General features: G+C 39.6%; 1 protein-coding gene across 3 annotated transcripts in view; it reads left to right on the top strand.

Moving 5' to 3' along the window:
* Positions 1-26430, top strand: part of Ubr2 (ubiquitin protein ligase E3 component n-recognin 2) — a 100298-nt gene that overhangs the window by 8481 nt on the left and 65387 nt on the right. For 2 of the 3 annotated variants that reach the window (XM_042671847.1, XM_042671849.1), the window contains exons 2-11: positions 2417-2676; positions 5252-5330; positions 8099-8212; positions 13049-13179; positions 14614-14752; positions 15832-15894; positions 20541-20661; positions 22352-22459; positions 22866-22954; positions 24050-24148. In XM_042671847.1, coding sequence (XP_042527781.1) covers positions 2417-2676; positions 5252-5330; positions 8099-8212; positions 13049-13179; positions 14614-14752; positions 15832-15894; positions 20541-20661; positions 22352-22459; positions 22866-22954; positions 24050-24148 — 1203 coding nt within the window. Of the gene's footprint in view, positions 1-2416; positions 2677-5251; positions 5331-8098; positions 8213-13048; positions 13180-14613; positions 14753-15831; positions 15895-20540; positions 20662-22351; positions 22460-22865; positions 22955-23879; positions 23979-24049; positions 24149-26430 lie in introns of all 3 variants that reach the window. The other variant, XM_042671848.1, reaches the window with a different exon arrangement.

Here is a 26430-nt window from a genome sequence, read left to right as displayed (position 1 = left end):
TCAGGAGGCTGAGATCTGAGGATCGAGGTTCAGAGCCAGCCGGGGCAAGAAAGTCCGTGAGACTCTTATTTCCAATAAACCACTAGAAAACCAGAAGTGGCACTGTGGCTCAAGTGGTGGAGCACTCACTTTGAGCTGAAGAGCTGAGGGATAGTGCCCAAGCCAAGAGTTCAAGCCACATGACCGACCAAAAAAAAGAAATGAATAGCTTCAAGAATTATTTAGAAGTCTTTTTTGCCAGTCCTGGAGCTTGAATTCAAGGCCTGGGCACTGTCCTTGAGCTTCTTTTGCTCAAAGCTGGCACTACTGGGCTGGGAAGGTGGCTCAGTGGTAGAGCCCTTGCCTTGCATGCCTGAGGCCCTGGGTTTGATTCCTCAGCACCACATAAGCAAAAAGAAAAAAAAAAAAATGGAAGTGGCGCTGTGGTTCAAGTGCTAGAGCGCTAGCCTTGAGCTGAAGAGCTGAGGGACAGCGCCCAGGCCCAGAGTTCAGGCCCCATGATTGGACTCAAAAAAAAAAAAAACAAAAAACGTTAGCACTACTACTTGAGCCACAGCACCACTTCCAGCCTTTTCTGTGTATGTGGTACTGAGATATTGAACCCAGGGCTTCATGCATACTAGGCAAGCACTCTACCACTAAGCCACATTCCCAGCTCTTTTTAGAAGTCTTAACAAGACATGATGGATTGGATATGGGGTGAGGAAGAAGGAAGATTTCTAGGGCTTTCTGGTTAGATGTCTAGACAGATGCTAAAATAGGGAAATGGGATGAATTACAACAGATTTTAGTGGGGGAGGGGAAACCATGATTTGAACTTTGGGTGTATTGATTGGTGCCTGTGAGATATCTTAAGTATACAGGTAATTAAGTGCCAAAGTTTGAAGGAACAGAAATGTACCTTTTTGTTTGCTCTTTAGTGGGGAGAGCAAAGGTGAAAGGGCTTGGTCAGGGGAGAAACAAGGTATATCTGATAGGACAGATCTGTGGGCCGTATTTGTTCTTGTGTACACCTGTGTTTGTATATGTGTGTATGTACAGTCACTGAGAAATAGTTCTATATGGGCTAATAATGTTCACTTTCTACTTTTATAGGCAAAGTTGCATGAGAATCTCTATCACAAGCAGAGTAACATTTGACCATAGCATTAAGAGAGAAGTCAAATGAGCTTACAGCTCAACAGCTAGTGTCTATATAAAGATAACTTTTTTGGCCAGGCACTGTGGCTCAGAGTGGAAGAGTACTAGCTCAGGGACAGCGCCCAGGCCCTGAGTTCAATCCCCACGACTGGCTAAAAACAAAACAGAACAAAACAGATTGTTTTTAATATGTGTGTGTGCTGGTAATGGAGCATGAACTCAGGACCTGGGTGCTGTCATTGGCTTTCGCGATAGAGGCTGGGATGCTGCCACTTTTGTCACAGCTCCACTTTTGGCTTTTTTGGTCACTCTCACAGACTTTCCTGCTATGCTGGCTTTGAATTTCAGTTCTCAGACTCCTGTGTGGCTAAGACAATAGGCGTGAGCCATTGGGGCCCAGCTATAAGGATTTCTCTCTCTCTTTCTCTCTCTCTTTTTTTTTTTGAGCCAGTTGTGGGACTTGAACTTAGGGCCTGGACGCTATCCTTTGCTCAAGTGCTCTAGCACTTTGAGGCACAGTGCCATATCTGGTTTTTTTTGAGTAATTAATTTGGAGCTAAGAGTCTCAAAGGATCTTTTCTGCATTGGCTGGTTTCAAACCGAGATCCTCAGATCTCAAGCCTCCTGAGTAGCTAAGGATTACAAGCGTGAGCCACCGTGCTGGGCTTTCTTTGTTGTTTCTGATTTTTATTTTTATGCCAGCACTGGGCTTAAACTCAGGGTCTGAGTACTGTCCTTGAGTTCTTTTTGCTCACAGCTAACACTCTGCCACTTGAGCCATAGCTTCACTTCCAGGTTTAATTGGAGCTAAGAGTCTCACAGACCTTGGGCACTGGTGGCTCACTCCTGTAATCCTAGCTGCTTAGAAGGCTGGGATCTGAGGAGTGCAGTTTGAAGCCAGCCCAGGAGGGAAAGTTTGTGAGACTTGTACCTTCCATAAACACCCAAAAGACTTGAAAATAGAGTTATGGCTCAATGGTAGAGTGCTTGCCTTGAATGAAAAAAGCTTAGGGGGAGCATCCAGGCGCTGAGTTCAGGTCCCAGTACCAGCATTTAAAAAAAAAAAAAAGTCTCAAAATTTCCTGCCCAGGCTGACTTTGAACCGTGATCCTCAGATCTCAGCCTCCTGAGTAGCTAGGATGACAGGCGTGAGCCACCAGCGCCCGGCACAAAATATTTCCTGTTTATCTTAGACCTAAAAGAAAGTTGGACATAACAATTTATTGACATTGCTTAAAACCATCTTTTCTGTCTCTCTCTTTTTTTTTTTTTAAAGAAATGGCTGCAAGCAAGTGACCTCACTAAAGAAGTCTATCAGCACTTAGCACACTATGTACCCAAAATCTACTGCAGGGGGCCCAACCCACTTCCCCAGAAAGAAGATATGCTGGCACAGCATGTTTTGTTGGGACCAATGGAATGGTACCTTTGTGGTGAAGATCCTGCATTTGCATTTCCAAAATTTGAACAAGCAAACAAACCTTCTCATCTTTGTGGTCGCGTGTTTAAAGTAGGAGAACCTACATACTCTTGCAGGTATGCCATCATATTTTCTAAAGACTTTTTCCTTGACCTCTCATTTTGTTTTTACCTGAAAACTTAAAACTTTGTTTTATTTGTGAAATAGAAATCAACATTTAAATAAGTTCTCACCACAGATACCTACTGTTTAACAAATAAATGTGTTTTTTTTTTGTTTTGTTTTTGTTTTTGGGTCAGGTCATGGAGCCTGAACTCTGGGCTTGGGCGCTGTCCCTCAGCTCTTCAGCTCAAGGCTAGCGCTCTACCACTTGAGCCACAGCACCACTTCGGGCTTTTTTCTTTTTGCTTATATGGTACTGAGGAATCGAACCCAGGGCCTCATGCATGCAAGGCAAGCGCTCTACCACTTAGACACTTTCCCAGCCCCTAAATGTGTTTTTTTTTAGTTATTTTTCTTTTTGGTTGGTTGTGGGGCTTGAACTCTGAGCTCTTCAGCCCAAGGCTGGCACTCTCCCTCTTGATCCACATTGCCACTTCCAGCTTTTTCTCTTTATGTGATGCTGAGGAATCGAACCCAGGGCCTCATGAAAGGGAAGCAAGCACTTTACCACTGAGCCACCTTCCCAACCTCACAAATAATTGTTAAGTGAACATTTGTGGAATGATTTTCCAGATGAAGAATTGGTTTGTCATCAGCATTACAGAGCCTGTTGTATGCTTTCTTCCTCTCCCATAATGAACTGCCAGCTTGAGCTCACAGCGCTCACCTCCTTGCCATCCTTAATGTTCTTCAGTTACAATGATGCTTTTGATCAAATGGCCCACATTTGGCTAGTAGGGGTCTGTCATACTAGCTTCTTAGTGCTTTTCATTAGCTTTGGGTACTTCTTCCCTTGCTGGTATAATGCAGATATCCACAGCTATCTTTGTAATTGTACTTGTTCAACCCACATGTACAGTCATCATTTCTCTAAGGCGTTTTCTCTTCGTTGGGAATGATAATTAGAATTAAGGTCTGGGGGCTGGGAAGATGGCTCAGTGGTAGAGTACTTGCCTTGCATGCATGAGGCCCTGGGTTCGATTCCTCAGCACCACATAAGCAAAAAAAAAAGCTGGAAGTGGCGCTGTGGCTCCAGTGGTAGAGCGCTAGCCTTGAGCTGAAGAGCTGAGGGACAGTGCCCAGGCCCAGAGTTCAGGCCCCATGACCAGCCAAAAAAAAAAAAAGAATTAAGGTCTGGATGCTACCTGTACTTATTACTACTAGGAAGACTTAATTTTGTTTTAAAAAAAAAAATCTTCTTAGGTGATAATTGCATATAGAAGAGAGGAGATTTGTTAAGTGCCATGTCCCCTTTTTGGCTCTCCATTCTTATTTCCCAGAACTAATCATCATTAGCACTTTCAGAGATTTTCTGTGTGTGTGTGTGTGTATGTATGTGTGTGTGTGTATGTGTGTGTGTGTATGTATATATATATATATATATACACCTTAAACACACACGCATACATACAAAGGGGAATATATTACATATACTGAAGTAAATTTTCTTTTTCTCTAGCAAGAGTTTGTCATCTTTCCTTTCAGTTTAGCTAGCTAATACCCCATTGTGTGATTCTACTATTGGTAAGAGGAATTATTTGTTTATGCTTGTCCTGGGGCTTCAACTCAAAGCCTGGGAACTGTCCCTAAGGTTTTCTGCTCAAGGCTAGCACTCTACCACTTGAGCCACATCTTGCTTCTGCCTTTATTTTGAGTTTAACAGACTTTCCTGCCAAGATTGGCTGTGAACCACAATCCTCAGATCTCAGCTTCCTGAGTAGCTAAGGTTACAGGCATGAACTGTTGGCACCCAGCTGCATTAATTATGGTGTATAGTTACGGTGGCTCATACCTGTAATCCAATTAACCAGCAAAAATCTGAAAGTAGACCTGTATGTGGCTCAAGTGGCAGAGTACCAGGCTTGAGCAAAACAGCTAAGGGAAAGCACCCAGGCATTGAGTTCCAGCTCCAGTACTGGCACTAAAACAAAAGAACATTTTTTTTTTTTTTTTTTGCCGGTCATGGGATCTGAACTCTGGGCCTGGGCGCTGTCCCTCAGCTCTTCAGCTCAAGGCTAGCGCTCTACCACTAGAGCCACAGCGCCACTTCTGGCTTTTTCTGCTTATGTGGTGCTGAGGAATCTAACCCAGGGCTTCATGCATGTGAGGCAAACGCTCTACCACTGAGCCACCTTCCCAGCCCCAAAAGAACATTTTTTAATGTAAAATTTAAAGTAAGATAATTTGGTTAAAGCCTCTGGGTATTCCTGGTAGTCTTTTACTTTTTATTTTTTATTTAGCATGGTGAAACACTTAGATCTAGGCTGCTTTTGTGTGCTATTGCTAGAATCCCTTTGTGTGTATTACTGATGTTTAGAGCTATAGTAGATTTAATTGAACTTCATAATTTACAGATAAGGAAGCTGAAGCCCAATTGTTCCAGCACTGTCCTTTTATTTCTTTTTAAATAATACCTCTGTTCTACCACTTCTAGGATGGGTTCTAAACTGATGTGTTCTAAACTGAAATATTCTGTTGTGAAATAATATTATCTTACAACACTCTGATTTTTTTTCTTTAACTTTACAGAGATTGTGCAGTTGATCCAACTTGTGTTTTATGCATGGAGTGCTTTTTGGGAAGCATTCACAGAGATCATCGATACAGGGTTAGTAATATCCAAATAACAGCTATTATTGAATTTTATACTAGAGTCTTCTTTCTTTTTAAAACCCAAGGATTGAACAAAAAATAGAGGGAGAATGATTGTAGAAGAAATGTGTTCTTTGCAAAATGTAGCACAGTGGATGGATGCTGCCCTCGCAATCACAAGGCCCTAAGTTCCATTCTCAGTACCATGACAGAGGCATGCAATACAATTAAGAGGGGGCCCAGATCCAGCATATGAAACAGATCGGCATATAAAACAGATTAAAGCTGTCCCGTTTTTGCTACTGGAACTTGAAGATAGAACACGAAGCTTCAGAAGTTAGGGAACAATTATTTGTTGGAACTCTCTACAGTGATCATAAAATGATAGAGGAGGATTATTCCTATGTTGCTTATAATTCAGGAGTCCTGCTGGATCAACCCCCTCCCCCTTTTTTTTTTTTTTTGTTAGTTGGGAGCCTGAACTCTGGGCCTGGGTGCAGTTCTTCAGCTCTTTAGCTCAAGGCTAGCACTCTACCACTTGAGCCACAGTGCCACTTCTGGCTTTTTCTGCTTATGTGGTGCTAAGGAATTGAACCCAGGGTCTCATGCATACAAGGCAAGCACTCTACCACTGAGCCACCTTCCCAGCCCCTCCCATTTGTTTTTTATCCATCCTACCCAAATACTGAAGATAATGAAATAAAACATACAGTTGAGCCTCTTATATTCTCATATGTCTCTTTATTCTCATAAAATACTAAGAGATTCTCAGTTTCTTTTAAACTGCTTTACCTATTGCTTGGTAACTAGAACAAGCACATAAGCCCTAGGGTGGCATTGTCATTTTCCAGATGGCTGCTTACCCATCTTTGTTGGCATATACCTGCAACCCTTGGGAATAATCAAAATTTATAGGATCATATTAATACACTGTGATGCAAAGTGCATGAAAATATTTTTTGGTAGAATATAGTAAGACTTTTTCTAAAAATTGCTGTATCTTATTCCCATAATTAAACTCTTCCTCATGGTACTTTAAGAAAAGCAGCATGGGAATTGGAGTATATAGCTCAAGTGCTAGCCATGAGCAAAAAAAGCCAAATGAGAGAGTGAGACCCTGAGTTCAAGCCATAATACTAGCACACACACAAAGAAAAAAAGAGAATGTTTATCCCACTAATTATTAACTAACAGGTTCTGTCTTGCCAATTTTTTTTTTTAATAGGTGCTGAGATTTGTACTTGCTTAGCAAACATTCTGAAACTTGAACTGTACCTGTACCTAGCTCTTTTTACTTTTATTTTTTAGAAAGGATCTCATACTTTTTGCCTCAACTATAATTCTCCTACCTTTGTAACTGGGATTGCAGGCATATGTCACTACACGTAACTTGTTTTGGAGATAGAGTCTTACCAACTTTTCCTAAGGCTGACCTCTAACTGTAGTACTCCCTCACCCATCTCTCACCCCTGGTGTCCTTGAATCACTGCTATATCTTACAGAAATGTACATGATTCTGTTAGGCAGAGAAGGTGAAGAGGGTTTTTGTTGTTGTTGTTTTTGTTGGTTGTCGGCCTTGAACTCAGGGCCTGTGCATTGTCTTTGAGCTTTTCTGCTCAAGGCTAGCACTCTACCACTTTGAGTTACAGCTCCACTTCTGGTTTTTTGGTGGTTAATTAGAGATAAGAATCGCATGGACTTTCTTTTTTTTTTTTTTTTTTGTCGGTTGTGGGGCTTGAACTCTGGGCCTGGGCGCTGTCCCTCAGCTCTTCAGCTCAAGGCGAGCGCTCTACCACTTGAGCTACAGCGCCACTTCCGGTTTTCTGGTGGTTTATTGGAGATAGGAGTCTCACGGTCTCTCCTGCCCGGGCTGGCTTTGAACCGCGATCCTCAGATCTCAGCCTCCTGAGTAGCTAGGATTACAGGCGTGAGCCACCAGCGCCCGGCTACGCATGGACTTTCTTATCCAGGCTGGTTTCGAACAGTGATCCTCAGCCTCCTGAGTAGCTAGGATTACAGGTGTGAGCCACCAGCACCCAGATGCGAAGAGTTTTAATGAGCAGGCCTTCCACTTTTAAATTTCTTGTTGGTTTTTTTTTTGGGGTCCGGTTGTGGGGCCTGAACTCTGGGCCTGGGCGCTGTCCCTCAGCTCTTCAGCTCAAGGCTAGCACTCTACCACTTGAGCCACAGCACCACTTCCGGCTTTTTTCATTTTGCTTATGTGGTGCTGAGGAATCGAACCCAGGGCCTCATGCATGCAAGGCAAGTGCTCTACCACTGAGCCACCTTCCCAGCTCCATCCACTTTTATATTTCTTGAGCCCCTGTTACTTATTCTTACAAAGAGTAGATTTTTAGAGTTTGATAAGAAGAAAAAAGCATTTCTTTGAATCAGTTATTTTCTATTATAATATCACTACCTGGTAACATACACAGCAACATTATATCAATTTAGCAAAAACCCACCAGGAAAACCCTGTGGCCCTCATGATCTTTCCTAATTCAGGAAACATGGCATTTTTAAAATAGCTGTAGTTTATTCAACACTTCAAACTTACTCATTTTGAAATTACTTACATTTCAAAATAAACATTATAATCAGCCTACAGACTTATGTTAAATAAACTTTAAAACACTGTGAGGTTTGACATTTTAATTTTTTCCCTCCAGAGAAATGAAGTATGTAAGGAGCATTATTTCCTTGGGCCTGATACTCTTATTATTTACTATCTGATAGCCTTCAGTAAATGGTTATTGATAAGTTCCTTTATAATTTTTTTTCAAGATGACAACATCAGGAGGTGGAGGCTTCTGTGACTGTGGTGATACGGAAGCCTGGAAGGAGGGCTCTTTTTGTCAAAAGCATGAAACACACACTTCTGAAATTGAGGAAGAAGAGGTAAGAAGGTTTACACAAAGTTGTTTCTTAAGGAAGTACTAAATGTTTAATGTAAGGCACAGATGAGCACACAGTGTTGCTACTGCTAACAGTGATCGAGTATACTTTGCAAATTCTAGAAAGTCTGATTTCATTTTTGTCTGGTTTAATTTTGTTTTAACCTCATATGAGGGATTTTTCAAGTACTAATTTATTATTGAAAGGATTGTTTTTCCTGATTGTGTAGACTAGGTTAGTGTTTGCATATATATGTTATGAATAAAACTAAAGGATTAGTTGCCAATACTAATCATTGCCTCCTAGTGATGGGACCAAGTGTAGAGATAGTTCAGTGAACGTTATCTCACAGCTGAGGGAAATGTGGTTTCCTTTTTTTTTGTGTTTTTTTGTGTGTGTGTGCGTGCGCGCGCACACACAGGCACGCCTGCATGTACGCTCGTAGAGTATGTGTATGTAACTGGCACTTGGGCTTGAACTCAGGACCTCACTCTACCACTTAAGGTGTGCCTCCATTTCGTTTTGTTGGTTAAATGGAGATAAGTCTCAGATTTGTCAGCCTTGGCTGACTTTGAACCTCAGTCCTCAGATCTCAGCTGTTGAAAGAGTATATCCTCCAGGTACTTGACAGTTTATGAAACCTCTGAATTCTGCCATTTCACAGTTCCATGAAGAGACATGAAATCTTCCAGGAAAAGTCTATGAAGTATTGAGAGGGGCTAGGAAAGTGGCTCAGTGGTAGAGTGCTTGTCTTGCATACATGAGGCCCTGAGTTCAATTCCTCAGCACTGCATAAGCAGAAAAAGCCGGAAATGGTGGTGTGGCTCAGGTGGTAGAGCACGAGCCTTGAACTGAAGAACTCAGGGACAGCACCCAGGCCCAGAGCTCAGGCCCCACAAAAAAAAAAAAAAAAAAAAGTATTAAGAGATAGCAAACAGGGCTGGAAAGTTGGCTCAGTGGTAGAGTGCTTGCCTTGCATGCCTGAGGCCCTGGGTTCGATTCTTCAGCACCACATAAGCAAAAAGAAAAAAGCCGGAAGTGGCGCTGTGGCTCAAGTGGTAGAGTGCTAGCCTTGAGCTGAAGAGCTGAGCTCAGGACAGCGTCCAGGCCCAAAGTTCAGGCCCCACGACCGGACCCCAAAAAAAAAAAAGAGATAGCAAACATACTTTCATTTTTTCCAACCTACTTGTGTTCTCTTAGAACATAAGTGCCTTAGATTTTCCTAACATTACATTTACTATAATGAGTAGATTTTGTTCAAACCTCCCATCTCTTCACTGCAGGAATAATTCTTTATAATCTTAAGTTACGGATTTTTCAAAAAGTTAAAATGTTTAGGTAGGGCTTGAGGTTATGACTCAGTGGTTAAGTGTATGATTAGCATGCCTGAGGCCCTAGCCAAGCCCCAACACATGCACACACACTATTCTATACTATAATGCTCTAGTAGCACTGCTGTAGCTGCAGAAATGACCAGTTTGCCAGGTACCAGTGGCTCACACTTGTAATCTAGCTACTCTGTTGACTGAGATTTGAGGATTGTGTTTCAAAGCCAGCCCAGGCAGGAAAGTAATAAACTACTCAGAAAAAACTGGAAGTAGTGTTTTAGCTCAAGGGTAGAGAGCTGGATTTTGAACACAAAATGGCTCAGGGACAGTGCTCAGGCCCTGAGTTTGAGCCCCAAGACCAGCTAAATAAAATGACCAGTTTGTGATTGTCCAGTATGCTGTATTTGTTTTTATTATTCTTTTTTAATTTTTTTTTTTTTTTGGTCCGGTCATGGGGCCTAAACTCTGGGCCTGGGCGCTGTCCCTCAGCTCTTCAGCTCAAGGCTAGCACTCTACCACTTGAGCCACAGCACCACTTCCAGCTTTTTTCTTTTTGCTTATGTGGTGCTGAGGAATCGAACCCAGGGCCTCAGGCATGCAAGGCAAGCGCTCTACCACTGAGCCACCTTCCCAGCCCTGTTTTTATTATTCTTTAGAGATAAGGTCTTGGTATCAGGCTGACCTTAAACTCAGGATCCTTGTGAGTGCAAGAATTATATACACCACCACACCTGGTATTAGGATGAACTTTTTTATTTTAATTAATTACATCTAGAATATTCAGTAGAAAGGAAACATATCTGCCAGGCCAAGGGATTGTGTAGTTTTGACCCTGTAGTTTAGAATTCTCAAGAATTGTAGTTACTTCTTTTTGTCCAGACCATTAAGTTACTATAAATCTTTTAGTTCTTTAGTCTCTGGATGCTTTGAATTCTGGGATGTAATTGTAAGAAATGAATTGATTATTTGGTGAGGTTATATTGCTGAGTTGTAGTTTTCAATTTTGTTTCGGTGTAGTTTGAGTTATTATTATTACTTTTTTTTTGCATTAGTCCTATGTCTTGAACTCAGGGCCTGGCAATGTGCTGTCCATGAGCTTTTTTTTTTTTTTGGGGGGGGGGTCCGGTCATGGGGTTTGAACTCTGGGCCTGGACGCTGTCCCTCAGCTCTTCAGCTCAAGGCTAGTGCTCTACCACTTGAGCCACAGTGCCATTTTCGGCTTTTGTTTTTCTGCTTATATAGTGCTAAGGAATCGAACCCAGGGCCTCATGCATGCGAAGCAAGCACTCTAACACTGAGCTAATTTCCCAGCCCTGTCCATGAGCTTTTTCGCTCAAGCTAACACTCTACCACTTGGGCCACAGCTCTACTTCCGGCTTTTTGCTGGTTAATTGGAGATAAGAGTCTCGAGGACTTTCCTGCTTGGGCTGGCTTCAAACCACTATCCTTAGATTTCAGCCTCCTGAGTAGCTAGGACTACAGGCATGAGCCACTGGCATGTGGCTTTTATGTAATTATTAAGGAGGCACTACTGGTTATTTCTTTTTATTTTTTATTTTTTTTGGGGGGGGGTCTGGTTGTGGGGCCTGAACTCTGGGCCTGGGCGCTGTCCCTCAGCTCTTCAGCTCAAGGCTAGCACTCTACCACTTGAGCCAAAGCGCCACTTCCGGCTTTTTTTCATTTTGCTTATGTGGTGCTGAGGAATGGAACCCAGGGCCTCAGGCATGCAAGGCAAGCTCTCTACCACTGAGCCAACTTCCCAGCCCACTACTGGTTATTTCTGAGCACAGCTGGTTTCACCATGTTGATGACTTCATACCGCTAGGATAAATAATAGCCTGTATGAGAAGAATTTATAGGAAAAAGGTGCTATAATAATTTGAGAAGTTTGGTTCTGCCTGAGGAAAGTAAACCAGCCTTTATCGCCTACATTCCTCAGCTTTAGCAGTGTGTCCCTTTTTTGTTGGTGGTGTTTGTCATAGAGCTTGAACAGCTTGGACTCTGTTGCTGACTCTTTTGCTCAAGGCTCTACTTCCTGTTTCTGGTAGTAAATTGGAGATAAGAATCTCACAGACTTTTCCTGCCTGGGCTGGCTTTGAACTATGATCCTCAGCTCTCAGCCTCCTGAGTAGCTAGGATTATAGATGTGAGCCACTGGTGCCTTTTTATTCCACCTTTCCATTTGTTTTACATTGCATCCCCTAGGTGGCAAGAACATGCAAAATGGAAAGGATGCGGGAGAATGACAAAAGGGATGACATTGAATTGATCAAGATGTATTCATAAACATGTGTTTAATAGCAACTCCTTTGTGCAACTGCTTAAGATAATGAAATAAAAAAAAAATTTAAGGAAGTGCTAACTACTGTTCCCATAATGTTGGCCCATAACTGCTTTCCTAGTTTGAAAAATAAAAGCTAGTTAGTTAAATAAATACAATGCCAAGGATTAAAGCATTTATATTAAAAGCTATATAAAATGGTTTTGTAACTTTGACTGAAAGATAAAGTGTAAATGTACATTTAAATATTTCCATTTTTGCATTTAGGGCTTTGTTTACTATTTCATTGCTTGTACAAAGTTCCTCATTAACATACATGAGCATTTTACTCTGCTGAGCGACAGTCAATGCATGAGTGGCTCTTATAATGTGACTTCTCTTTAAAACTGCCAAAATGACATAATCCCATAAAACTAAATACTGCTTTTGGAAAATATATTTTTTTGGGGGAGTCCGGTCATGGGCCTGAACTCTGGGCCTGGGCACTGACCCTCAGCTCTTCAGCTCAAGGCTATCGCTCTACCACTTGAGCCACAGCGCCACTTCCAGCTTTTTTCTTTTTGCTTATGTGGTGCCGAGGAATCGAACCCAGGGCCTCATGCATGCAAGGCAAGCGCTCTACCACTGAGCCACCTTCCCAGCCCCTGGAAAATATTTTTTGTTTGTTTAACCTACAGATGTGGGATTAGAATATAAAGCTAGAAAGATAGTTTGGTGATAGATTTTATAGATCATGAAATACTATTCTAAAATTGTTTAATTTATTCATTAGATGTTTGGGTGCCATTGAATATTTTAATTCAGTTGATTCAAAATTGAAGTTTTGGGCTGAGAAGGTGGCTTAGCAATAGAGCGCTTGCCTTGCATGCATGAGGCCCTGGGTTCAATTCCTTAGCACCACATAAACAGAAAAGGCCAGAAGTGGTACTGTGGCTCAAGTGGTAGAGTGCTAGCCTTGAGCTGAAGAGTTCAGGGACAGCACTCAGGCCTAGAATTCAAGGCCTAGAATTCTCCCCCCCCCCCCCCCCCCAAAAAAAAAAAAATTGAAGTTTTTCTGAACAAAGTATTTTAGTAAGTTTCATTCAGAAGGTGTTGAATAGTGGATTAAATTGAAAATTGAAGCTGAGAGACTGTCCTCTATTAAGTGCTTTCAGAGGACTGGGTAGAATGAGAAATTTAAAAATTATTATGTATTTAACAAGATTTCATTCTTGTTTTTCTATCGTTTAGGATCCTCTTGTGCACTTATCAGAAGATGTGATAGCAAGAACTTACAACATCTTTGCTATTGTGTTTCGGTATGCAGTAGACATATTAACCTGGGAAAAAGAAAATGAATTGCCTGCAGATTTAGAGATGGTGTAAGTATAGATAATGTATTCTTTAGGTGTATGGAACACCTCTTAACTTTTAACTTTCAAAACGCTAGAAATTGCACATTTGTTCATGGTTTTTAGCAGAACAATAACTTTGATATTACAGTTTTTAAGTAAGTATAAGCCACTTAATTAGTTAAAGTTGCTCTTAATTGGTTGGTTTGTCACTCCATGTGGAGCTTTTTGGTGGTTATTTGTAGTTAATTTGTAGTTTTACACACTTTGCGGCTTGGGCTGGCTTCAAACCAGGATCCTTAAGATGTTAGTCTCCTAAGTAGTTAGGATTACAGGTGTGAGCCATTTGTGCCCAGCTGTAGACATATTTTGTACTATTTTAAGACTATAATTGGTTTCATATATAAGCAGTTTCTTATTATATGATAAAATTTTTAAGTAACTCTGTAATTATGCTTTTGTGTGATACTAGATATGCACCATCAAGACCTTGTACTTAGTATGCAAGCACTATACCAACAATTGAGCCATATCCCCAGATCTTAACAGATTTACTTTTTTTTTTTTATCATTTATCCTATATTGAAAAATGAATTCTTTGTTATAAGTAAGTATGAGATTTGAATAAATTCTTGATCATGGGGTTTAAACTTAGGGCCTAGACTCTGTCCCTGAGCTTTTTTGTTCAAGGTTAGTGCTATACTACTTTGAACCACAGTTCCACTTCCAGTTTTCTGGTGGTTATTTGGAGATAAGAGTTTGATGGATTTCCCTGCCCAGGCCTCAAACTGTGATCCTCAGATTTCAGCCTTCTAAGTAGCTAGGATTGCAGGCATGAGCCATCAGCACCTGGCACAAACTAAATATTAACCATTTTGATTTCCATTGTAAAATTCATTTAGTACTGTACTTTCTTACTGTACACCTTCCTCTGATTGTGAACTAGTTGACAGCTGGTCCTGACTTTAGGTCCTACATCATTTCTCCAGCACTTCTTTGAACTCCCAGACTCATTAAGTCCTGATCTGTATCCAGTTCACATAGAGTTATTGTTTCAATATTTGTTTTCTCCACTAGACTATTACTGTAATGTTGTGGGACATAGAGAACACAACCTATTTACTGATAGGTGCCCACTACAGGTAGCATGTTCTGTGGAACAAAGTATATTCTTAAAATTTTTTGGTGGGGCCAGTAGGGATTTGAAGTGTATTCTTTTTTTTTTTTTTTTAATTGTGAAAATACCATACAGAGGAGTTACAATTACATGGGCAAGATAATGAGTACATTTCTTATCAAGCATTGTTGCCTCCTCCTTTGTTTCCCCTTCCCATCCCTTCCCATCTCTCCCCCCCCCCCCCCAAGTATATTCTTAATAAATAAATCAACCTGGAACAAAATAGTGCATAGATAATCCAATAGATAATAAATGATGCAACCCATGTTTAATGTTTTGTCCCACAGAGAGCAGAGTGACACCTACTATTGCATGTTGTTTAATGATGAAGTTCACACCTATGAACAAGTTATTTATACTCTTCAGAAAGCTGTGAACTGTACACAAAAGGAAGCCATTGGCTTTGCAACTACAGTAGATCGAGACGTAAGTGATTTTATAGTATCACCTAACACATTTGAATGTTTTTTTGTTTTTTTGTTTTGTTGGTCATGTGGCTTGAACTTGGGTCCTAGGCATTGTACCTGAGCTCTTTTGCTTAAGGCTAGTGCTCTATCACTTTGAGCCATAGCTCTACGTTTTTTTTTTTTAAGTGTTTTTTTTTTGGGGTTGGGGGGCAGATAAGAGTCCTTTTAGGCCAGGTGCCAGTGGCTCATACCCGTAATCCTAGCTACTCAGGAGGCTGAGATATGAGGATTGCAGTTCAAAGCTAGCCCAGGCAGAAAAGACCATGAGACTCTTCTCTCCAATAAAACACCGGAAAACTGGAAGTGGCGCTGTAGCTCAAGTGATACAGTGTTTACCTTGATCTGAAGAGCTGAGGGACAGTGCCCAGGCCCAGAGTTCAAGCCCCATGACTGACAAAAAAAAAGTCTCTCGGACTTTCCTGCCTGGGCTGGCTTTGAACTGTGATCCTTAGATCTCAGCCTCCTGAGTAGTTAGGATTATAGGCATGAGCCACCAGTGTCTGGCACATTGAATGTTTATTAAAATGTTTCCCCAGTAAATTTACTTAAATATTTACTAGGTTATTTGTTTTTATTTCATTTGAATATTAGCTATAAGCCACAGCCAGTTAGAAAATTTAAAAAGAAATACATAGTTGTCTTCTTCTTACAGTGATAAAAAACAGTCATATATAAAAAGAGAAATTACTGAAGCCTACTGAAATAAATGTCATATTGTTCAAAGAATTATACTTAGTAATGGCTTTAAAAGTTTAGGATAGCTTTGAAAGAAAACTTTATTGTTCCTTGATGGGTAGGGTGAATGTGGTAAATACCAAAAATTGATTAGAGCTTGGTGTGGTGGCCCAAACTTTTAATCCCAGACTTGGGACACTAAGGCTGGAGGCTCCTAAGTTCAAGGTCGGCCTGAGCCATGTTAGTGAAATGTTGTTGCAGGATAGAAGATAAAAAAGTTGACTGAAGTTATGTTTTCAAATTTCAAACTTATTGATGTAAATGTTTATCAATATTAAATAGAATATTTGAATATCTTTTCAGGGGCGTAGGTCTGTTCGATATGGAGACTTTCAGTATTGTGAACAAGCAAAATCAGTCATTGTGGTAAGTAGTTTAAATTATGTCTATATTTTATTAGCTTAAAATAAGCTACATATTTTAGCATTTATGAAGTATTTTTATGCCTTAATGAATATAGAACTAATATCAACTGATAACTATGTTTAAAGATGATATATATTCCATTATTTTAATTTCTTCAGATAAGATTGATAGGACTGGGAATGTGGCTTAGTGGTAGAGTGCTTGCTTACCATGCATGAAGCCTGGAGTTCAATTCCTCAGTATCATATATACAGAAAAAGCCAGAAGTGGCATTGTGGCTCAAGTGGTAGAGTGCTAGTCCTGAGCAAAAGAAGCTCAAGGACAGTGCCCAGACCCTGAGTTCAAGCCCCAGGACTGGCAAAAAAAAAAGATAATAGAAAAATGAATATTTAACATCTTTTCTATCTTCTTATTTGGTCATCAGAAGAGTCTGAAAAGATGCTTTGCTTTTTGTTAATAAGATTTCACACTACCTTTTAGGAATTAAATTGGCCTCTAGTGTCAAGATGAGAATTACAGGCAAGATGTTTCTTGTTAAATTATGGCAAAATGCACTGCATGTCCTGATAGCATTTATTGCATTATTTTCTTCTTCTTTTTTTATTGGTCATGGGGCTTGAACTCAGTGTCTGAGCACTGTCCTTTAGCTCCTTTTGCTCAAGGCTTGCTCTCTGCCACTTGAGCCACAGTGCCACTTCTTTTTTTCTGGTGGTTTATTGGAGGTAAAAGTCTCATGGACTTTCTGTTCTGGTTGGCTTTTACTCATGATCCTCACATCTTAGCCTCCTGAGTACCTAGAATTACAGGCATGGGTTACTGGCACCCAGCTAAAAGATTTTTCTTATCTGTTCCATGTAACTACATTTTATATCCTTATTCTTTTTAAAAATAATTTTACATATTATAAATATAGTTAAATATACAAGCAAATACATTAATATATTCAGGTAAAAAGAAAAATTGACATGTGTGTCCACACTGTACCTTGTTTTTCCCCCTGGGTTGTTTCTTCTTAATTCCCTACAGAAAACTAAACTAGTGGGGGCTGGGAAGGTGGCTCAGTGGTAGAGCACTTGCCTTGCATGCATGAGGCCCTGGGTTCGATTACTCAGCACCACATATGCAAAAAGAAAAAAGCCAGAAGTGGCGCTGTGGCTCAAGTGGTAGAGCGCTAGCTTTGAGCTGAAGAGCTAAGGGTCAGCGCCCAGGCCCAGAGTTCAGGCCCCACGACTGGACCCAAAAAAAAAAAGAAAACTAAACTAGTTTACCTTTTTTTTTTTTTGCATGTTACTTATTAAATATCTGTTGACATTGTATGTATCGCTACAGCTCCACTTACTGGATTTTAGTAGTTTGTTACAGATAACAGTCTCAGACTTTCCTACTCAGACTGGCTTCAAACCTCAGTCCTCAGATCTCAGCCTCTTATATAGCTAGGATTAATTTTGTAATTCTATTGTATTGTAAAGCTGCTGGGGAGAGGCGGCAGTTGCTGAGGAGGCAGTGAGCGCGCTTCTTCTAGATGATTGCTACCCCTTCCCTTGCCGTTGTCTCACATCCCTTCCCTCCCCCAGAATTAAGTATTCTTACGAACCCAAAGTGGTGGCCAACCCCTATAACTCCAGTTATCAAGAAGCTGATAGCAAAAAGATGGCAGCCAGAAATCAGCTTGTACAAAAAGTTTATGAAACCCTTTTTCATCTGATAGCTGAGTACAGTGGTACATGCCTGTCATCACAGTTATGGCAAGAAGCATAAAATAGAAGAAAAGCTAGACTGTCTATTAAAAACTACCAGTGTAAAAAAAGGTTGGGGTGCTTAGCAGTAGATGACGACCAGCAAAGCAAAAGGCTTTGAGTCCAAACCCCAGTACAGTTCCCCCAAAAGGATGTTTTCCTAAGATACTGAACTTTGAATTACTCTACTTCTGATGTTCAAAGGTATCCCTGAGTGGGACTGGTAAGAATTCAAGGCTGCTATTTACAGAAAAATGAGAATGTGAGATTTAAAGGCAATACTGGTTTTTTTTGTTTTGTTTTTTGTTTTTTTTGGGGGTCCGGTCATGGGCCTGAATTGTGGGCCTGGGCGCTGTCCTAGCTCTTCAGCTCAAGGCTAGCGCTTTACCACTTGAGCCACAGCGCCACTTCCGACTTTTTCTGCTTATGTGGTGCTGAGGAATCGAACCCAGGGCCTCATGCATGCAAGGCAAGCACTCTACTACTGAGCCACCTTCCCAGCCCCAAGGCAATACTGTTTTAATGATTCTGTTATGTTTTTTCTTTTGCATTTGTTACTTCATATTCTTCAATAGTATCTTCAATTTTTAAAAAATATCCTTGTATTTATAATGCTTGGTAGTGTTCGTTTAGGAATGAATAAACATGTTAGTGATATAGAATAGAGTCTACAAAAAGTTCTTCCTGCCGGGCACTGGTGGCTCACGCCTGTAATCCTAGCTGCTCAGGAGGCTGAGATCTGAGGATCGCGGTTCAAAGCCAGCCCGGGCAGGAGAGACCGTGAGACTCCTATCTCCAATAAACCACCAGAAAACCGGAAGTGGTGCTGTAGCTCAATTGGTAGAGCGCTCGCCTTGAGCTGAAGAGCTGAGGGACAGCGCCCAGGCCCAGAGTTCAAGCCCCACGGCCAACAAAAAAAAAAAAAGAAACAAAAAGTTCTTCCTGTGCAGAAATGTAGATGACTTCAAAAGGGTGTACTTCTTAGCTATGACAAGAGCCCCAGGTAGTAAAATGAAATGGAAATATAAACATGTAATATTTATACATATTTATATAAACATATTTATTTATATAAACATATATATATATAAACATATTTATATAAACATATTTGTATAAACACATTTATGTTATGTAAAAATAATATATAATATATAAATGTGCTTATATAATGTGTATATTTTTATATTATACTAATATAAGTAACATATTTGTATATAACTATATAAATATAAAATGGTGTTAGCCATTATAGGTAACAATATGGAAATTCCTAAAATATTTTAAACCACAATTACCATATGAAAGATTTTCAAGAGTTGAAAAGCAAGCCGGGCGCTGGTGGCTCACGCCTGTAATCCTAGCTACTCAGGAGGTTGAGATCTGAGGATCACGGTTCAAAGCCAGCCCGGGCAGGAGAGACCGTGAGACTCCTATCTCTAATAAACCACCAGAAAACCGGAAGTGGCGCTGTAGCTCAAGTGGTAGAGCGCTCGCCTTGAGCTGAAGAGCTGAGGGACAGCGCCCAGGCCCAGAGTTCAAGACCCACGACCGACAAAAAAAAAAAAAAAAAGAGTTGAAAAGCAGAGTCTCAAAGAAATTCATGTAATCCAAGTGTCTGTTGACAGAAGTATATAGAGGCAAAATGCAATATATATGTAGAATATTTTTCAACATTGAAGATGAGACAGTGCTACAAGTATATCACCCTTATAGACTAAGAGCCGTAACCCCAAATATTGATGGCAGTAATGATAACATAATTACATCTGTACAATGAAATTAGTTAAATAAGTGTATACCTGTTAATATATTAATTTAGTGGCTGGGAAGGTTGGCTCAGTGGTAGAATGCTTGCCTTACATGCATGAGACCCTGGGTTTGATTCCTCAGCACCACATAACAGAAAAGTCCAGAATCAGCACTGTGGCTCAAGTGGAGGAGCACTAGACTGGAGCTGAAGAGCTCAGGGACAGCGCTCAGGTCCAGAGTTCAAGCCCCACAACTAACCAAAAACAAAACACAAAAAAATATATTAATTTATATGAGCTGGGTACTAATGACTCATGCCTGTAATCCTAACAACTCAGGAGGCTAAGATCTGTGGATCATGGTTCAAAGCCAGCCCGGACAGGAAACTCTGTGAGGACTCTTATCTCCAATAAACCACTAGAAAATCAGAAGTAGTGCTGTGGCTCAAGTGGTGGAGCGCTGGCCTTGAGCTGAAGAGCACAGGGAAAGCGCCCAGGCCCAGAGTTCAAGCCTTATGACTGACAAAAAAAAAAAAAAAATTAATTTATATGAAATGGTAACCCCTCTATACAACACTTTGATAATAACAATAAAATTGTATATTAGCTGGGTGCTAGTGTCTCATATCTGTAATTCTCGCTACTCAGGAGGCTGAGATCTGAGAATTATGGTTTGAAGCCAGCCTGGGCAGAAAAGTCCCCATGAGACTCTTATTTCCAATTAACCACTCAAAAACCAGAAGTGGTGCTGTGGCTCAAGTGATAGAGCACTACTAGCCTTGAACACAAAGAGGTTCAGATACAGTTCCTAGGCCTTGATTTTAAAGTCCCACAGCCACCAAAAAGAAAAAAGAAAAAGATGGAAAGCAAGCCTGAACATCTAAACCATTTGTAAGTTGGTATGAGAGGCTTTTAAATACACAAGCAAAGTTTCAGGTGATTCAGAAGTATGCCTTATCATTGTATATGAGACCTAAGATTCCTTCTAGAAAATAATGGTTGAGCCAAGTAAGGCAAACTTTTAGAGTGGTACTTTTATTACACATACACTTGAAATTCCCCTATGGTGATGGTGTGTTTATAATAAATAAAACATTAACTTGTTTCTGCTAATAAAATAGCCTTTTTAAGTTTTTTTATCTTGCCATTTCTTTTTAAGAGAAATACCAGTAGACAGACAAAGCCACTCAAAGTCCAAGTTATGCATTCGTCTCTTGTTGCACATCAGAATTTTGGTTTGAAAGTTCTGTCTTGGCTTGGAAATATTATTGGATATTCAGGTAGGTTTATAATAGCTTGTGGTATTTGATTGTCAAAAAACGATCTATCGTACAACCTTGCAAAACTGTTTTTGGAAAAATTGTCAAATAGGATGATTTCTTTTATTTCATATTTTAATATTAAAAATACTCAATATTTTTATTCATAGACTATAAGAATGAAACACTTGTGTTTACCTGAATTTGTTCCACAGGGTTTTTGACATATTCACACAAAGAACTCTCTGTTCACATAATGTAGGAAGCATTTAATTAAACTACTATAAACAACTTCATATGTTAATGCAGTATAAATCTCAATGATTGACCAAAGAACCTTTTTTTCCTAATGGAGCATTCTATGGAACTCTTTATGCATTACCTTCATTATCCAGCTAAGTAAATTGGATAATGCTTTTGAATTAAAACCTAATGATGATGAATTTAAATTATAGTGCACTAATGTTGGTACTTTTTTGTGGGTTTTTTTTTGGCCAGCCCTGGGACCTGAACACTTGGCCTGGGTGCTATCTTTGAGCTTCTACTCAAGGCTGGCATTCTACCACTTGCCCACAGCACCACTTCTAGCTTATACATGATTAATTGGAAATGAGAGTCTCACAGACTTTTCTACCCAGGATGGCTTTGAACTAAGGTCCTCAGATTTCAGCCTCCTGAGTAGCTAGGATTACAGGAGTGAGCTACTTTCACCAGGCCATCATGCTATTTCTTAAGAACATTTTAATACTATGTAATGGTTAGTCTTTAGTCCTTTACATGACAGATTTTTATTAAAGTTTCATTTTTTATTTTGCATGCTGGCAGTAGACTAAAAACAGTTATTTAAATGATAAAGTATAGGATAAAGCAATGCTAAAAGTTTTGGCTATTTTAATGTTTATTCTTATGTTTGAAGAGCCTTAGAAAGCTTAGAAGATGAAAAAGTTGTCTTCCAACACCTCTCATGTGGCAGATCCACACTAAATTTTTTTATGTGAACAAAAAACATTCTGTTTAACATTAATAAAATATTCTGGCATATATTAAATACAGAGGTCATGCATTTTTAAAATGTTAGCATAATGTTATATTTTACTTTTCTTAAAATATGGAGTATACAACAATTTTACCCTTCAATTGCTAAAAGAACAATAGTGTTTTGGTAGATTTTTCCTTGAATTCAGTTTATTAAAGCATAAAAGGTCATTGCCTTTCTAATAGACATTTTACAAATAAGAGTTGTCAAAGGGTGGGAATAAGAGTTGGACATAAGTCGGACACCGGTGGCTCATGCCTGTAATCCTAGCTATTCAGGAGGCTGAGATCTGAGGATCACGGTTCAAAGCCAGTCCAGGCAGGAAACTCTGTGAGACTCTTATCTCCAGTAAACCACTAGAAAAACCGGAAGTGGTGCTGTGGCTCAAGTGGTAGAGTGCTCGCCTAGAGCTGAAGAGCTGAGGGATAGCACCCAAGCCCAGAATTCAAGCCCCATGACCGACAAAAAAAAAAAAACAAACAACTTACACATATTGTTGAAATTGGAATTTTTGCCTATTTTGTGAAAATAGTTTATATGTCCACTTCTTCTAAATGAATTTTACCTTCATTAAGGCATGTAAAACTCTAAGAGTCCAATTAAACATACAATAAAATGTAATTTTGTTTTAGTATTTGAAATTTCTCTTATTATTACTGAATATTTTATTTAAAGATGGTCTCCGCCGGATTTTATGTCAAGTTGGATTACAAGAAGGACCTGATGGTGAAAACTCTTCTCTGGTGGATAGACTGATGCTTAGTGACTCCAAATTATGGAAAGGTGAATCTCATAACTACTCTTAAGGTATAGAGTTAGGGTATAAAATAGTTTCTCATTTGGGAAGGTATTTAATAAATATATTTGTTCCTTTTTAAATTAGCATTTCAGGCTGAGGAGTAGGTTCAGAAAATTGCAAAGAGAAAAAAAAAAAAGAAAGAACCAACCCTTTAAAGGGTTGGAGGATGGGGGAGGAGGTTTGGGTGGGGGCCGAGGGGGAGGATGGGAAGGGATGGGAAGGGGAAACAAAGGAGGAGGCTACAATGCTTGATACGAAATATACTCATTATTTGCCCATGTAATTGTAACCCCTCTGTACAGTATTTTCACAATAAAAAAAAAAGGGTTGGAGGCATGGCTTGTGTGGTAGAGTACCAGCCAATGATCTAATATTCTGATCTTCCTAAAGGTGCTAGGAGTGTGTATCATCAGTTGTTCATGAGCAGCCTCCTTATGGATTTGAAATACAAGAAACTATTTGCTGTTCGATTTGCAAAAGTAAGTGTTTTCTCAGTTTTGAAGATTAACAATAGAAGTTATATATGAAATACCTATAACCTGTGGTCATACCTAGGCTTCAGACTATTAGCTTCTAATATGTCAGTACATTGATTTTAAATTCCATGAAATTTCATAAATAATCTTTGTATCTGTTATTGATAAAATAAAGTTGTAGAAGCAAAACTTGTTTGTCACTTCCTATAAGGTCATAAATAAATATCTATCTCTGCAGGGTTTATTATAGGACTTGATAAATAATTAAACCTATGCCATTATGAATCAATAACATTGATTCTGTTAAGTAAAATTCATTTGAGTAAATAGCAATCATAGTTGAAACAACATGTTTATTGGATATGATTAGGGATCAAGGACTCCAGGTGGTTGACTTAAGTTCTCCTTTTAAACGGCATATGATTAAGCTAATTACTTATTCTTTGTATGCTTTGAATTAGGAGTTCTTAACCAAGGAAGCATGTAAGAATCATTTGGAGAGCTTTATCAAACTACCTGTTGTGTTCTATTCTCAAAGTGTCCTGAAGCTTCACCAAGAGTGGGGTCCAAACATGCATACTTTGCAGGAGTCATCAGGTGATCCTGATGTGCATCTAGAAGTGATGGGAGTCTGGCTTCATGGTGGACAGTGTGATGTTGTTGGGGGTTGCTCGCAGAGTACATGACATCCCAGGATTTTAGTAGCTGTTTATTCACTATTTAGGCTGCTAAACTGCTGTTATGCCCCATTAGATTTAATATTTACACAGGATTCCACAGTGATTGAAGATTTGTACAGGATTTAATTAGTAGATATCCTGCTCATCACTGTGTCACTCTGTAACATTCTGCAGCACTTTCTTTTCATGATAGTCCTTAAACATTTGGTTGATGTGGATTAGAGGTGAATTTCCCCCTTGTTGTTTAGAATTACCAGCATTTGCAGAGGGATTTTATGGAGGATGATCACGAGCGAGCAGTGTCGGTGACTGCTCTGTCTGTCCAGTTCTTCACTGCACCTACCCTGGTGAGTAGTGATTGCCTTTCCTTTGTAACTGATAGCTGGCACTCCTTGCCTTGTTTTTGCCTTCTTAATAGAACTATGAGCGTTTGCAGAGTGATTATGTGACAGATGACCACGACAGAGAGTTTTCAGTCGCAGATCTCTCGGTTCAGATATTCACAGTTCCTTCTCTTGTAAGTACTGAAAGACTGGAACTTTGTCTTCCATTAACAGAAGTAAAGCTTTAAAGTAGTAGAGAAGAGCTGTGTCTTCCTGAGAAAGGTAATAATTTACTAATAGCCCATCAAACATCATACATCTTCAACCACACTAGAACATATCCTTGAATATCAAAGAAATTATTGGGAGAACTTCATGTAAATTTTATTTAACTTTTTAATCCTTATTTTCTCATAATACTTTCTAAAACTTTATTTTTTATTAGCATACATTAGTTGTACAAGTGGGGTTTCATTGTGACATTTCCACACTTGTGAATAATGCATCTCCATCATCCTCACCCCTCTATCACTCCCTTTGCCCTTCTTCAGTCAGTGTCAGCACGTTTCATTGTTCTATTTTCATACATTCAATGAAATCTACATGGACCATATTCATCCTCATCCACCCTCTTAGCCCTCTCCAACACCACTTCGGCCAACTTATTTTACTTTCCTGCCCTTTTTAAAAAAAAATGTGCATTAATTGCACTAAGAGGTTTCTCTGTGTAATTCAGATATGCACGTATTATATTTTTTTCAAAACAACCCTTTTTATTGCTATCTCTTCCTTTTTCCCTGAACCCCTTATTGATCAACAGGTTTCATTGAGGTTCTTTGTACTGTCTTCATACATAATTATACTGTATTTTGAGATTATTCACCCTCAGTCTTTTTCTATCTCCCTCAACCTTCTACATAGTCTTACAGTTAAAATCATGTTCTTTGTATATATATTTATATATGTGTGTGTGTGTGTGTGTGTGTGTATCTTTTAGTTCTAGCTTCCACTTGTGAGCAAAAATATGTAATATTTGGCTTTTTTTTATCTTGGTTTATCTCACTCAACATGATGTTCTCAAATTCCATCCATTATCCTGCAAATTACATAATTTTATGTTTTCCTTATGTCTCTTAATATTTCATCATATACATTTATTATATTTTCTTTGTCCATTTACCTGTTGTTGGTCACCTTGGTCCCTAGAGGTTTTGAATTGATGAGGTAATATTTAGCTGGTTTATTTTTAACAGTATCCTTGACATTAAATACAAGGTGTAGCTAAAGTGATTGAATCACAATGATTGGCTGGTCTTCTATTAAACTTTAGTAGCTGCTTCCTGAGTCATCATTATGTTTTACCATAAAAGTAATTAAAAATTATACTTAACTTCATTTAACAAATTTGTCGAGTACCTATTAGGCGTAGTGCTTTAAAAATACATTGGTGGCCGGGCGCTGGTGGCTCACGCCTGTAATCCTAGCTACTCAGGAGGCTGAGATCTGAGAATCTCGGTTCAAAGCCAGCCCGGGCAGGAAAGACCGTCAGACTCCTATCTCCAATAAACCACCAGAAAACCGGAAGTGGCGCTGTAGCTCAAGTGGTAGAGCGCTCTCCTTGAGCTGAAGAGCTGAGGGGCAGCACCCAGGCCCAGAGTTCAAGCCCCATGACCGACCAAAAAAAAAAAAAAACATTGGTGTTCCAGGTACTGGTGTCTAACAACTATAATCCCAGCTAGTTAGGATTCTGAGAGCTGAAGATCACGGTTCAAGCCATCACAGACAAAATGTGAGAGATTAATTAACTAGCATAACTCTGGAAGTGGAGCTATGCCTCAAGTGGTTAAATACTAGTCTTGAGCAAAGAAAGCTCAGGGACAGCACCCAGGACTGGAATTTTCTCCTCCCCCCCCAAAAAAATGGTGGACAAAACATATGATTCTTTTTCAACCAACCATAGTGAGAAAGAGTTTTATACATAGTGGAACTGTGTTACAGATATCATATGATCATTGTCTACTTTTTTTTTGGTGCTGGACTAGCACATGAATCCAGGGCCTAGATCAGTTTATGACAGAATAAACTACATGTACTAGGATGTAAAGCAACATCAATATACTACTCTCAGGCAAAAATGTTGCTGTGAACAAAAAATGTCAGCTGAATAAACTGAAAAATGGCTCATTTCCCTTGACCAAATTTCTTGTCACAACAGAAAGGAAGCAGTTGTCGCCTGCTAGCCTGTGGACCTTGGAAAGAACTGCCTTAGATTATGACATGCATCTTTTACTTACCACAAGCAGGCTACCACGTGCTTTCTTGGAGGATGGAGCTCACGCTCCCAGTCAGCTTTTAAATTGCTGCACATGAAAATGGGCATCAGTCCTTTGCTGGGGTGGTTGAAAGGGTTTTTGGGGTTTTTTTGGTCTTTTTTTTCAGTTTTTTTTTTTTTTTTTTTTTTTAGTTATTCCTCTCC

This window comes from Dipodomys spectabilis, unplaced genomic scaffold (assembly GCF_019054845.1).
Source record: "Dipodomys spectabilis isolate Male_0828 unplaced genomic scaffold, ASM1905484v1 ptg000669l, whole genome shotgun sequence".
Taxonomy (NCBI): Eukaryota; Metazoa; Chordata; class Mammalia; order Rodentia; family Heteromyidae; genus Dipodomys; species Dipodomys spectabilis.
Note: the sequence above shows the minus strand (reverse complement) of the source record. Positions and strands in the feature narration are given on the sequence as shown.